Raw genomic sequence first — 14,549 nt, forward strand, 5'->3', positions numbered from 1 at the left:
GTTTATGCATAATGTGTGCTGCTTTACTGTCTGTATTTCTTCCTTGTTGCCGTTCATTTTTCAACTTGTTTATACTGTCTTTGCTTTTTATTTACTCTCCCATCATGTTCCCTGCTGTGGAGTCCAATGGCGGTGTATCTTAATCTTCATCATAATCTCATTACATAATCGACATCAGACAAGCGTGGGAAAGACGCGGATTCATTATCACGGAACGTCGCGATTACCTGATAAGGTTCCTATTAACCCGACTGATTCTGATTGATATTTGACTTCAATAAAAACCGAGTTAGCGCTGACCTTGAAGTAGTTTATCCACAGCGGTGGAAAGACGAGAGGGTTTTATTTCCGCAGTCGATCCTCACAGGCGGATCTTGACTAGAGCAGGACTGAAATAGAGATTCTGATTGGCTGATAAAGCGCACGCGGCAGATACATTTCAACCTGGGAGGTTGAGTTGAGGGAATATTTGACCCAGGCAGATGTGACGGAAGGAAACATGCTGTACCCAAAGCAGAGGATCTGCCAGCTTCTCCTACACGTGTTGGAGGATCGGAGCTTTGTAAATAGATGCAAACCTCCTGTCCCTACCTCTGGCTTCTTTCAAGCAGATTGGTGAGTTTGTGTGTCTTACAGCTGATTGTATGCTTTATAATCAGCTGAAAATGCTGCAATTGCTTAAAAAAAAAAAAAAAAAAGAATCACAGAGAACTTGAACTCAGAGGTTTAGTTGTACAGGAACTCCAAATATGTAACTTAAGTGTTTACAAACATTTTGCCTCCAAAACAATCCAGAGTAATTATTTTTTTGTAAACAAGGTCAATATAATTTGGAAAACAAAAAAGTGAGTCATATAATTACACCTTACAGCTGAACCGGTTTGAGTATAAACTGTATTGACCCACATACCCGCTCTTTATGTTTTTAAACCTTACCAAGGCTACTATGTTTTGCCACTTTTTTGTTTTATATGGATTAGTTCAACATACTTAAACACGCTTTTTCTTCTTGTTTTATCAAGGTATATTCCAGTTTAGGCTGGTTTTACTTCCACCGTGTAGGAATAATGTGACCAATGCTGTGGCTCACATCCAAAGTACAGAGTGATTATTATCACTGACAGATGTGGGGTTATTTTGTTTTGTTGTTTAGTTTGTTGGGTTTGTTTGCTTTTTAATCCTGAAACAATTTTGCACAAGCCAGTCTGATATGATGAGAAGTAGCATATTTTATAGATTTTTATCTAAATACATCTATTGGCAAATTTTGATTGATTTGTATTAGGGTTTTTTTTTTCTCTAAAGTGCCAAGACACTCATGATTCTGGCTGTTTGAATGTGAATATTGTCTGTCTTTTAGAGATCAAATACAATATATTGACATTGACTAAAAAAATAAAATAATTCGGAAAAACAATATTCTGTTTGCTAATAAATATTCAAATGATTACTGCTTGACTATCCAATTCAAGTAAAAAAAAACAACAACCCAGTTTTGTAAGCAACATTCAATAATCTAATCAAACAACTGAATCATAATTAAGAAAACATTGTTTTAGTTTAGTTTCAAATTGAAAAAATAAAATATGGATTAGAATTGAGATTTTCTGTTTGCAGACAGTTGAATAGTGTGCACAAATCATTTTACGTCTTGAACTGTTTGCCCTGTTGAACAATGATAACAACCAGACACACGTGAGTCTTGGCGTGGCTCTGATGTCGCTTTACGGAAAGAAGCTCATCCGCATATTTCAGTGTTTCAACACCTGTTTGTAACGCTTGACACAAACTCTGCAACTCCATCTTGCAGCTGTTTAATCCGACTTTTTGTGTTTCTTTGTGTTCGCGTTTAGCCTTCACATGCCACTATGAAGTACATCCTGGTTACAGGTGGCGTCATATCAGGTATCGGTAAGGGCATCATAGCCAGCAGTATTGGAACGATCCTCAAGTCCTACGGCCTTCATGTCACAGCCATCAAAATCGACCCGTATATCAATATCGACGCTGGCACCTTTTCACCGTATGAACATGGTGAGGAATATCCTGAGTCCTGTGATGCTGTTTTACTTTCATGTGATTGTACCCCATCTGGTGCTTCATTCGCTGATGTGGTAAAAACCCAGTGGTTAATTTTTAAGGGGGTTGTCGTGTTGGATTACAGCTTTGAGGGTAGATGGGGCAGCCCAGACTCAGGTTGTCCCTGTAAACTGTGTCTTTGTTGTCGGCAAACTAACGCACGGGAATTTCTGCCTGTTTTGAGCTGCTGTGCCACCGATCCTGTGACGAGCTGATGTGACGTCTCCGCAGGCGAAGTGTTCGTTCTGGATGACGGTGGGGAGGTCGATCTCGACTTGGGAAACTATGAGCGTTTCCTGGACATCTGTCTCATCAGAGACAACAACATCACCACCGGAAAAATCTACCAGGCGGTAATCAACAAGGAGAGGAGAGGGGACTACCTCGGGAAGACTGTACAAGGTTGGAGGCTGCGAAACTTGCTGGATGTTACAAGTACACGTGTGTTTAACATGTTTCAGCAGATCACCTGTGTCTATAAAAGAAATGGGAACAAAATCAGATTGTATGTGGTCGGGATTTGAACTGGCCCACTTTTGGAGATAAAGCGGTTGATCACATACAAAACAGGAAAGCAATTTATTCAGAATTAGAACGTGGTTGTCTTACGGCACTTAACAGCAAATGGTGAATAGAGAACATGCAATTTATAAAAAAAATTGTTATCAGTCTTTTAAAGATCTTTTTCCATTAATTAATTTTCTCTACTTGCTTATCAGAGTTTAGTGTCCCAGCTGACATTGGGCAAAGGCCAGGGGACACGCATCGCGGAGATGGACAATCACTCACACCTACAGACAATATTAATTCAATTTCATTGACAGAGCTCCAAAACGATCATTATCTCAAGGCTTCTTTACAGAGAAAAACCCAACAATTCCACATGAGCCCGCATAGGTGACTGTGGAATGGGGAAAACTATCATTCAACAGGAAGAAACCTGCAGAACCAGGCTCAGAGGTGGAGACTTTCTGCTGTTGGGGATAGAAAGAGGGAAAAGGATAGGACCGGGAACAACAAGCCATAAAGAAATCCACTCGCTGCAGACGTGATGGGACAGGAGGATCAGACCATGAATTTCCAGTTCTACTATTGGAGAGCACAGACTGAAGCAGACAGACTGATAGTGACGTGTAATAGTGAATTATCATTGTATGGAGAGTGAGAAAAGAAAAAGCTCAGTGGAGGTCTCCCAGCAGTCTTAACCTATTGCAGCTTCACGGTTGCCTGAACCTACACGAACATTAAGCTTTAATAAATAGAAAAGATTTAAACTTAACCTCACAAGCAGAGCCTGCGTTGGCCTCCCTAACAGAAACTGTCCCCACGGTACATGTTTTAGGATTATAAAAAGAGGTTGCTGGACAAAATCCACACATGCACAGGGAGAACATGCAAACTCCACACAGACAGACCCTGAAATGCAATCATTCACCAAGTCGTCCTGCTTTGAGGTGAGCGTGCTTGCCACTACACCAACAGGCTCACTGTGGCTGAGTTGGTGGAGCAACCAACTCATTCTCTGGTTGATGATTTGGCTGAGGGGTCCTTCGGCAAAATGCTGAACCACAAGTTTCTCCCAATTGTTTGCATGCATCTTGCATATTGTGTGTGTGTGTGTGTGTGTGTGTGTGTGTGTGTGTGTGTGTGTGTGTGTGTGTGTGTGTGTGTGTGTGTGTGTGTGTGTGTGTGTGTGTGTGTGTGTGTGTGTGTGTGTGTGTGTGTGTGTGTGTGTGTGTGTGTGTGTGAGAGATCATGTAAAGTTCATTGTAACTGCTGAACTGGTAAAATGCACCATATAAGTGAAGTTAATTTACCGTGAGCACTGTTCAGCTGCTTTATGGATGCACTTATCTTTCCCTCAGTGGTGCCCCACATCACCGATGCCATTCAGGAGTGGGTAATGAAGCAAGCAAAGATTTCTGTGGACGATGATGGTGTGGAGCCTCAAGTTTGCGTCATCGAGGTAAGTTGTTCTCCACAAGCCTCATTTTGACCAACGTTTTGATTCAGTGCAAATAGATAATGAATAGTTGATTCAGTGCAAATAGATAATGAATAGCTGTAGCTTTTTATTCTCTTGTAGGTCACTGAAATGATTTGTGGCGTGGTTTGATTCTTCTAGTAAGCCACAAAAAAGCATTAGGTGGATCTTAAATGAAAGAAGTTTGGGGGTTTTTTTCTGCTTGAAGCTGTAGGAAATATTGGCACCACTCAGCAAGTAGTATGAGGACTCATTGAACCTGCACATATTGACATATCAGGGAAAGTTAAAAGACTTAAGAAATTTAATTTGTTGAAGAGAAGGTTGTAGAGAAGGTTGTATCACCTCTGAATCGGACTGCTTTCAGCCATTTGAAGGAAATCATGCAGTGTGTATTTTCTAGTAACGAAAAATAAAAGTGTCAAAACACAGCGTTATGTATCAAGTGTTTGTGTCACTGTATGTTCTTCTGAATACTTAATTAAATTTGCACTTGAAAGGAGTCGAATCTTCATAAACCAAGTTGAATTATTGTTCCGCCTCTGGCAGTTTTTCTCCTGAAACCAGTTCTGATAACATTGTTGGCTCAGTGTTTCTCATACAAAGCTGCTGCATCTATAGGCTGAGTGCTGAAAACACACCTGTTTGCTGGTACACGCAGTTCTGTACACTCTGAGCTGATGTTTAGTGTCTGCAGCTGGGCGGCACGGTGGGCGACATCGAGAGCATGCCTTTCATTGAGGCCTTCAGACAGTTCCAGTTCAAAGTGAAGCGGGAAAACTTCTGCAACATCCATGTCAGCTTGATACCGCAGGTAGGTTCACCAGGGAGTGCGCACAACAGACTTTCACTGTAGGGATGGTGATAAGCTATAGCACGGATCCACAATATGATTTTAGAAAGTTTATTTCTGACTGATGATTTCATTTTGACTTGCCTTGATCGTGGAAATGAAGGTATTAGTCAGATGGAATCACAATGCACCAACATTCCTTGTCCTTAGCCCAGCACCACAGGAGAACAAAAGACCAAACCAACACAGAACAGTGTTCGAGAGCTCAGAGGCCTGGGTTTGTCTCCAGATTTGGTGAGTCAGATTATGAATGGGTTTTAACCGCCAGGCATTCACTGGTGAATTACCTCAAGAGTGCACCAAGCCCAATGCCTTTTTGTCCTTTTTCTACTGCATTAATGAGCATGTTTCTTTGATAGATCATGTGTCGTTGTGCAACAGTCGTAGAAACATCAGTCAAGGAGAAGATCTCCATGTTTTGTCACGTGGAGCCCACACAGGTGAAGTGTCCATATTTTCTTCCCTCCATTGGAAAAGCCTCACATATGCAGCTACACTTATTTCTGAACTGATGAACACTACTTACACCTGCACTTGTTATTCAGCCAAAGTACAGTCCACTTTTAAATAATAGAAGTTACACAACTATGACAACGTCATATGTTTGTGTGATATAATACAAGGGTGAGCAATGTCTTCTAAAAATGTTACATGTGGTTCTGTGTTGTTGTTGTGACGACTTTCAGTTTAAGTCCACATTCCATTTCATTAGCCTTTATTCACTCAGGAGAACCACATTGAGATTAATAATCTCTTTTACAAGTGTGTCCTGGCAGCAGTCCATAAAACAAGTTACCACAATTGTGCAACACCTTTCTATTCTTGTTGTTTTCAAAAAATTATATTTATATATAATATTGCCTGATGTAAATTGCATTTTGAATCACTAAGAGATTAGATAGCGTCAGTTAAAATGCTTATGAGGAGAAAAAAAAAAGGTAATGGTGGTACTATAGCAGCATTCTGTTACTATACAGTGACATCTGGTGGTACCAAGTGGTATGTACTGGTAGATATTTTGCTTCTGAATATGAGTCAGCCAAACTAAAAAGAGATTAAAATAAAAAAATAGAGACTTATTGTCCCGAAACCACGGTAAGCTGAGATCAGGGCCTTGTGTAGCCAACACGTCACGTCAAGGACTCCCGTTTCTTCTTGACAATAAAAGTGGTCCTTAAGCCTTTATGGGCTGCTCTCTAAAATATGTGTGAATTGAAAGTTTCAACCTTGATATTGTTAAAGGATGTTTCAACACTTACGAGACTGTATAAAGACAGACCATCACATTCGAGCTATATATTGAGTTCTTTCAAAATGGCCAAAATGTCACACATTTCACTGTCTGGTTTAAAGACAATCTGAATGAGCTTTAGTCTGACCTTAAAGACCTTACCTCTAGGCTTTGAGTACCACTGTCTACATTCCGATCTGTTATATACCAAAAAATACATTAAATTATGATGAATGGCTTCAGGCATAAATCAGGTGTGAAGACCTTAGTTTTTATGCCATTCGTCTTACAATTCCATGCACCTTAAACATAAGCTTGGCACTTCACATTGAGAGAATAGTGTCCGCCAAGGATAACACGTTCCCACTTGATTTCAGGTGATCTGCGTCCAGGATGTGTCGTCTGTGTACCGGGTGCCGCTGCTGCTGGAGGACCAGGGCGTTGTGGATTACTTATGTCAGCGGCTGAACCTGCCCATCAAGATGAAGAGCAGAAAGATGCACACAAAGTGGAAAGAGATGGCCGACAGGTTTGTGTGAGCTCAAGAGTAACTCAACTGTACGTTTATGAAGCTGCATAAGCTTCAGTGTGGGTTTAAATGTGATCCAGAGTGTTGATCATGCTGGAGAAAACTACCAAACCTCAATGACAAACAACAATCGACACCGTTGTAGAATGAATGAATATTGGTTTCAATTCAGCTGATGTTGAATCACCTGGGGAGAAGAGCAATAGGAATTCTATATGTCCCCTGATACTTTTCTGTTGACTGAAGTTCTGGTCAGACTAACTCCTGTATAGAGTTCCCTGTTGTTGTTGTTCTTCTTCTTCTTCTTCTTCTGGGTTTAACTCCAGTTTGCATCCATAAGGTTGCATGATGTTGAATTAATTTAAATGGTGATGGAACATGTCAATCAGTGCGTGATTTGTCCTAAAAAGTCTTAGATTTAAAAAAAAAAGTAATAATCATTTTGTTTTCTAGAGCTGACAGGGTCCTGGAGCGGGTTTCTATAGCCCTGGTGGGGAAATACACCAAATTATCTGACGCCTACACGTCTGTCATCAAAGCCTTGGAGCACTCAGCACTCGCCATTAATTACAAGCTGGAAGTTAAGGTATGGAAACATTTCAGAGATATCGTTTTGGTCGGTTCCTCCTTGAGATTTTAGTGTCGCATTATAGTGTAGAGCCTGTATCAAGTTTTGCATCCGTTTGTATTGACTGGATATGTTGATAGAGCTCCCTTCAAATCGAACCGTTTGCTCCTGTCGCAGTACATAGACTCTGCAGACTTGGAGGCGAGCGCCCTGAAAGAAGAGCCAGTGAAATACCACGAGGCCTGGCAGAAGCTCTGCAGCGCTCAGTGAGTAGATGAAACTGGGAAGACGGCCTGCGCCAGCAGGCTTGGACAAGCTGGAAGAATTTGCAGCTGTCTGTATAAAGCTGTACACTGTGACGATACAGGGAGCGCACACACGCCACATGATGGCAGTAAAACGTAAAGTATGAAGGAGGAGACGGTGAGGGCCGTGTAGCCCGTTTTCTAATGGGCAGTTTTCAGGCTGTTACAAGTGGAGGAAGGCAAATGTTCCACAAAAGCAAGGAGATAATTTTGTAGCTTTTGGGGTTTGTTTTGATCGAGACAACATGATTTTGTTTTGACGGTCGGATGTGAAAAGTCACCCATGAATTCCCTAATGAGGTTTTGCGCAATAACAGAGCTGAGTTTCTTTACATCAGTGGTGATGAATTATGTCGTTGATGCAGTTTACTAGATTGATGGGCAATCGCAACCCAGCATTTTGGCCTCGGACTGCGTCCAAGGAGCGAGTGACAGAAGGTTTGAAAGGAAGAGAAAGAAAAACACACGAGACTGAAATGTTTGTCTTTTCTTTCCACAGCGGCGTGCTGGTGCCAGGAGGTTTTGGTGTAAGAGGGACAGAAGGCAAAATGTTGGCTATTAACTGGGCGAGAAAACAGAACAAGCCATTCCTGGGTAGGCGCTATGTGACGCTGTGTAACCTCGAGCTCTGTCCTCTCTGGGATTTATCGTCTTTTAGAATTTCATGGCCCAAGCAAATCAGAGCGAAACTGGAAATAAAACATGTTCCCCCCCCGTTTGCTCGCCGTCACTCGGGATGGAGAAATAATTTACGATGCATTGCTGCACTTGCATTCTTATGTATGTGTTTGTAAAGTAATAACTGTAGCCCTAAAAAAAAAAAAAAAAAAAGTAATAGCCGCTTTGTGCATTATCATATTTTATTATTGTAACGAGGCAGCGCTCCTCTGGATGTAATTATTTTGACCCACGTTTGCAGAAAATTGGAAGTGAAAACAAAACTTTGAAATTAATGGTAAGGAACAAATCTGAAACCAAATACAACAGATTGCATCATTATTTACCACGTTGGAGAGAGTTAAGAATTTGCATTATGCCTCAAGGAAGTTTGCAAAAAACCCCGGAAGGTTTGTGAAGGCTCCAACAAGTTGTTATTCTTTTTTTTCCCCCCTAAAATACATCACTTTCAACTGTTTTTGTCTTACAGCAAATCGACACAAAACTTTGAGTTTTTGCAGAGAAAATAATGGAGTTTATGTTCGAAGCTGCAACAGACCCACTATGTACTTGGACTCAAAGAAAAAGAATAAACCACACATCACAAAGAAAAGATATAAACCTGAAAATGCATCTGCAATCACTTCCTTTGTGCTCATGAGTTCAATCAGACCTTTTCAGATTAAGACGTCATTCCCTATTGAGCAGGAAAAAAGAAAGGTGTAATTACAGCCACTTGCATTATTCACTATTTTAAGATATAATACTTAGACATGAAGTTCGGAAAGAGGCAGAGACGCCGTATAATTATATGCAAACACACAGTGTCCATCAAAGTCGTTCACAGCAGCGAGCTCTTATTCTTTGGTGGTTGTTTTTTTTTGTCTAAGCTCCTACAATAAGTCCTAGTTATCCAACATTCCGGTTGGTCCTGTTTCTTGCAGGCGTGTGCTTGGGCATGCAGCTGGCGGTGTGCGAGTTCGCCCGCAACGTTCTCGGATGGGAAGGTGAGTAATTGGCGGGTCGACTTGGGACACTGCTCATAAACATTTGATTCCTGCAGTTTCTAATTTAATGATGAAAGACCCGTCGACCTGTTGGGAGATTGATACCAGCTTTGATCTGTCTGTCTGTCTTATCTCCTGCAGATGCCAACTCCACAGAATTTAATCCAGAATCCAAACACCCTGTGGTAGGTTGTCTCCCCCCCCCCACCACCACCGCCACCACCACCATGCTGATATCACACTATCGGCTGAGTAATTGAACCTCACATTTGATGTGGACAGGTGATTGACATGCCAGAGCACAACCCAGGGCAGATGGGCGGGACAATGAGGCTGGGGAGGAGGCGGACCATTTTCACAACAAGAGCCAGTGTTCTGAGTAAGTGCTTCCAATTAAACCGAGTCACGTTTTTCATTATATATATATATTTTTTTGTTTGTTTTTCAAGCTGCAGTTAATCTTAATTGATATTTTGTTATTGCAGGAAAACTGTACGGTGATGTGGAACACGTAGACGAACGGCACAGACACAGATTTGAAGTAAGAAGAAAAAGATTTGACGCAAGCATTTGCAAAAGAATGAACCGTTTAATTTGCTCATAATATAAAATGTCACCGTGTCAACCGTCTTTATATCGTTTTACATCCAGATTGCACCCCGAATAGCAGAATGTTATACTCAACACAAATCTAATAGTGAAGAGACATGCTCGGAGGGATTTCGATTAATGCCCATGTAAACTGTCACGGTGTACAGCTGGAGACGGGTTCCTATCAGTTTCTTTCATTTCGTCAATCAAAATCATGATCTGTCTTTGTTTCCTGCATTTTGAACATTATTGCAAAGCTCCTCATGCAGTCCTGTTGGGTACACACTTTTAATATATGCAGCATCCAGAGTCCGGACATTTCACATTTTTTTTAGGAGAAAAGTAAAAGTACAACGATATCGATAAGTTTTAAATTGCACAGATGAAGATCTAAATTTCAAATCGGACCCTAAACACTTGATAAAAAACATAAATATATGTATTTTTGGTTTCACAATGCCTTCAGCTTTTTACAATTTTGTACTTCTTATTGTGCATTGATCTGTTGTTGTTTGGGGTTTTTTTGAAGCACGACAAGATGTTCCGTTTTAAAAACGACCCACATAAGTGCATCTTGTGTCATTTCAGGTGAATCCACAGCTGAAGCACCACTTTGAAAAAGAGGGACTTCATTTTGTTGGCCAAGATGTGGAAGGAGAGAGAATGGAGGTCATTGAATTGCAGGGTGAGTGGAAAGTAGTTTCGAGAACAAGTGTCCATGAACAACTTTTAATAAACTGGCATTTGAGATGTGCTTCACCTCAAATTGTCCTACTTTGTTCTGATGTAAGAATATTTTTGCAATTTAGTAAATGAGGTCACGTGTCACGCGCATTTGTTTTCTCCCCAGACCATTGTTACTTTGTCGGAGTGCAGTACCATCCAGAGTTCACCTCCAGACCCATCAAGCCTTCTCCTCCATACTTTGGTCTCCTCCTGGCGGCTGCGGGAAAACTCCAGAGCTACCTGGCAAAAGGCTGCCGTCTCTCGCCACGGTGAGCTCCAGAATCACACATAAGAGGGCAGCTGAAAAGGCTTTACAGCTGAAAATCCAGTTGTTCATAAGAGCAGCTGTAACTTCGTTCGGGGGTCTGTTTCATTCCTGCTCTCAATCGAGTCTTTTATAGCATACTTGCAGAGATAATAGTAATTTACTGTCTTTTAATGAGCTTTTTACTGCACTGGCTGTAGTGTTCTGTGATAAGATCAATTTGAATTTCTCTGCGGCTTCAAGTCACATTAAATTGAGATTTGAAATATATATTTTTTTTTTTTTACTGTTTTTCTATTTTCTAATGGTAATAATGCTGCTTTGACATTTAATTACATTCAATATTTTTTGAGGTGTATTTTATGCTTTACAATTAAGTCAAGACATGTGAGGATTAAAGACACATTATATGGTCATTATTATGCTGGCAGTCATAGTAAAACAATCCCGATAAAATATTACTTCTGTAATGGTCCTCTTATACATTTGTCATTCCAGAGACACTTACAGTGACCACAGTGGAAGCAGCTCTCCTGACATGGACATCTCTGACCTGAAATTTCCTTCTTTGTAGTACAAGTTCTGTTTTGTTGTTTTTTTTTTGTTTTTTTTCAGTCCAACACATCAATGCAAAGCCCAGAGATAATCTGGTGTTGCCCTCAAGTGTTACGCAGTTTAACGCATGTAAACAGGTTACGTTAGTTGCCTGTGTCGGTTGTATTAACGTCGGGGAATTCCGTTTTCACTATCGGCGCTGCAGAGTTGCAGCAAAATAGGTCACAGGCAGATGTTTATGTGGTGGGATCTGTGAGTAAATATGCACAAGAATCTGTTTTATGATTGTAAAAAAAGAAAGAATGAAATGGTAAAATTGACACATATGTGCACTGTTAATGGAGTTGAAAAGCAGTTGCACATAATATGTGACCAGATCAAAAGTAATGTGGGTTTTCAGGGGTTGTGTCGGATGAGAGTTGCAGAGAATTTAAAATGAGGGTCGGACCTTGTGGCCGCCACCATCTTTCTCATTGGATGAGCACACTGATGCTTTGCTGTTTGCCGGTGTACCGCGGCAGGCATGGTGCCTTTACTTCTTAAAAAATACGTTTTGTTTTCTACGCCTCTTACTGCAAGTCGTCGTCGTCTTCCAACTTCTGTTTTAAATGTTTTCTGCATTCATATCTGTACACGTATGAAAGATGAAATATTCTGTCGTCATCATGTGCAGGTTTAAGATGTCATTTAAACGTTCACTGGGTGGACACCGGGTTTTAATTTTCTGCACACAAAAAACGATGCGTGCAGATTTGTGCACTTTTTTTTCTCGAGGTTTTCAGTTTTTAAAGCCCTTAACCTGAACTCACCAGTTCAGGTTCTGCGACTTTTATGTTTGCAGAGCCCTTTGCCTCCGACTCATAAACATAATTTTGCACCGCATTACCCTTAACGATCACATCTGACCCATAACTTCCTGAAATGCACTATGCTGATGCACAGTCATCTGACAATCCGGCCAACTTTAAGTGACCCTTGAGCCAACTGCTGGCGCCGAAATGAAAAAGAAAGTTCGGGGATCAAATGGAGGTCGCAGTTTTCTATCACTTTTCAAATACTAAACAGCGGTGGCAGCCGTCTGAATTGTACGGATCAAATTTCCAAATTGCATTTTCAGTCCTCGTTGGCCTGCATGCTGAACCATAGCTGATGATGCTGTCGTCTGCATATTAGTCACTTAACGTATGGCCGAGCCATATTTTTGTATTTTTAAGGGTAAAGATGCATGTGTTTATTTTGAATAAATGCATTTTAATTTCTCATGATGAAGTGATCCTTTTACATTTGGTATGCGTGTGGCAGTGGATAAATATACTGACAACAATGACAAATGGGTAAAATATAATACTCATCGCATTAATAAGACTTGAAATGAGGCGCATGAAGTTTATGCAACTTGATTATGTCAGAATTGTATCTTGTTTTTTAAAACCCAATGGCTCATACAAAATGCTAATAAGCTGAAGTACATTCAGAACATGTTGAAATCACAATCTGTCTTGTTTATAATGTAAGAAGCATGCAAATTTAACAAAGAAATGCTATTAAATGCCACCTCATTGTATTCAGCAGTTGCAGGACCTCCATTCATTTTCTCTTTAATGAGAATAACAGTTGTAAACTCAAACCAATCCCAGCTGATAGTGGGGACACTTTGGACAAATCTGTAGTCCACAGCCATTTCACACTAATTCCCATGTATTTCATTGGATTATGGGAGGAAGCTGGAGAACCCAAGAAGAAATACCAAACTCAAAGGCCCTTCAAGCTTGGAGTGAAACTGGGGACATTGTCTATGAGATGGCAGTGCTGACCTTTACAATACCATGTATCTGCCACTGTTGTTGCCCAGGTGGATTCTGACTCTTCTGTCTTATTCCCTAAGCCGCCACATCTTATACCCCCCCCCCCACCCCCCCCCCCCCCAAACTTCCTCCACCTATAAACCACATCAACCAAAAGATTTAAAAAAATTCTTACGCGGCTCCTGAAGTGACCCTACGACCTCCTTCAAATTTGACATGCCTGGTGAACCAATGAAAAGAGGTGATCAGAGAGCGTCCTAATCAGATACCTGAACCGCCTCAACTTGGCTCCTCTCAATATGGAGGAGAAGCAGCTCTATCTTGAGTCTCGCTCGCATGGCCACAGCTCCTCACTTTATCGCCAAGATTGAGCCCTGCCACCCTGAGGGGAAAACTCATTTTTAGCCGCTTGTATCTGTGAACGCATTCTTTCAGTCGTGACCTAAAGTCCATGGCCATGTGGGTGAGGGTGAGGATGGAGACCCAGAGCTTTGTTTTTGAGCCTGTTTTGAATCTGCAGCCTGTACGTACCTTAATCGCTCTGGACGTCACTTGTGAGCCAGACCTGGAGATCCTCTGGGAAGATTCTGCCCCGACCTTTGTCTGTACCAAGAGGACCCAGGAGGATCTCATGTGACAGACGTCATAATGGACCCCTCACCTTGAAACTCTGTCCATGAAAATCACGAAGCAAAGACGAGAGAGCACAACTTGAGGCGCCCTGGTACTCCCGAAGCACCTGTTACTGTATCTGCTTCACAATCGGCTATTCGTCTTGTTTGTTGTCCTCATTGTCACTTCCTGAAGTGCTCATTAATCCATCTATGGGCAATTTATACCAGCGGTGTGCCTGGAATACGTCTTTTTGGAAGATGGGATGAAACCACATTGTGGAGAGCACGTCCAAACACACCACAGACAAACAAGATGACCCGAAAGAAAAACCGAGGTCTGCTCCTTGTGATTACCTGAGAATTATTTTATGGTTTGAAGGATTTATTTTAGATTTTTGAGTGATTGAAAGAGTTATCCTGACCGGTTAAAAAAAAAAACCATACGAAAATAGCACTCTACTTGATATTCAAATAGATCTGTTATAACTAAACATAAATGATGTTATCATGCTGCAATGTTCAAATATAAACATAACATCACTGCGTCCCCAGCAAACCTATTGTGGGGAACTTAGTTAAACATCCTGGACTTTTCCCAAAGGGTTTAATGTGGTATTGTTGTCAACTTCCCTTTTTTATGTAGCAAAGTTCATTCTGCATCACAGCGAAGTGGCAAAAGTCACTTTGGGCAAAGAGTTGCCAACATCGACCATCGTTTTCTGTGTTAGTTCCAGATAAAATGTAGCCTGTCAGTTCGGTGATGAGAGGAAACTGGACTTT

The 14,549-nt window shown here is 41.1% G+C and overlaps 1 protein-coding gene across 1 annotated transcript; it reads left to right on the plus strand.

The window, feature by feature from the left end:
- Nucleotides 1-480: 480 nt before the first annotated feature.
- LOC308114085 (CTP synthase 1-like) lies at nucleotides 481-12,917 on the plus strand. Its single transcript, XM_080470728.1, has 18 exons — nucleotides 481-615; nucleotides 1,854-2,034; nucleotides 2,311-2,481; nucleotides 3,945-4,045; nucleotides 4,761-4,877; nucleotides 5,067-5,150; nucleotides 5,276-5,356; nucleotides 6,525-6,676; nucleotides 7,130-7,262; nucleotides 7,422-7,510; nucleotides 8,049-8,143; nucleotides 9,151-9,213; nucleotides 9,355-9,398; nucleotides 9,496-9,592; nucleotides 9,699-9,754; nucleotides 10,393-10,489; nucleotides 10,655-10,799; nucleotides 11,294-12,917. Exons 1-18 carry the CDS (start codon nucleotides 571-573, stop codon nucleotides 11,367-11,369), a joined length of 1,827 nt encoding a protein of 608 aa, XP_080326854.1. The 5' UTR covers nucleotides 481-570; the 3' UTR covers nucleotides 11,370-12,917.
- Nucleotides 12,918-14,549: the final 1,632 nt, after the last annotated feature.

This window comes from Lipophrys pholis, assembly GCF_963383615.2.
Source record: "Lipophrys pholis genome assembly, chromosome: 9".
NCBI lineage: Eukaryota > Metazoa > Chordata > Actinopteri > Blenniiformes > Blenniidae > Lipophrys > Lipophrys pholis.

Coding starts and splice junctions, on each gene's coding strand:
- LOC308114085 (XM_080470728.1), top strand. CDS start 571: ATGCAAACCTCCTGTCCCTACCTCTGGCTTCTTTCAAGCAGATTG. Junction 4,878..5,066: donor ATGTCAGCTTGATACCGCAG/GTAGGTTCACCA, acceptor CCTTGTCCTTAG/CCCAGCACCACAGGAGAACA. Junction 10,800..11,293: donor GGCTGCCGTCTCTCGCCACG/GTGAGCTCCAGA, acceptor TTGTCATTCCAG/AGACACTTACAGTGACCACA.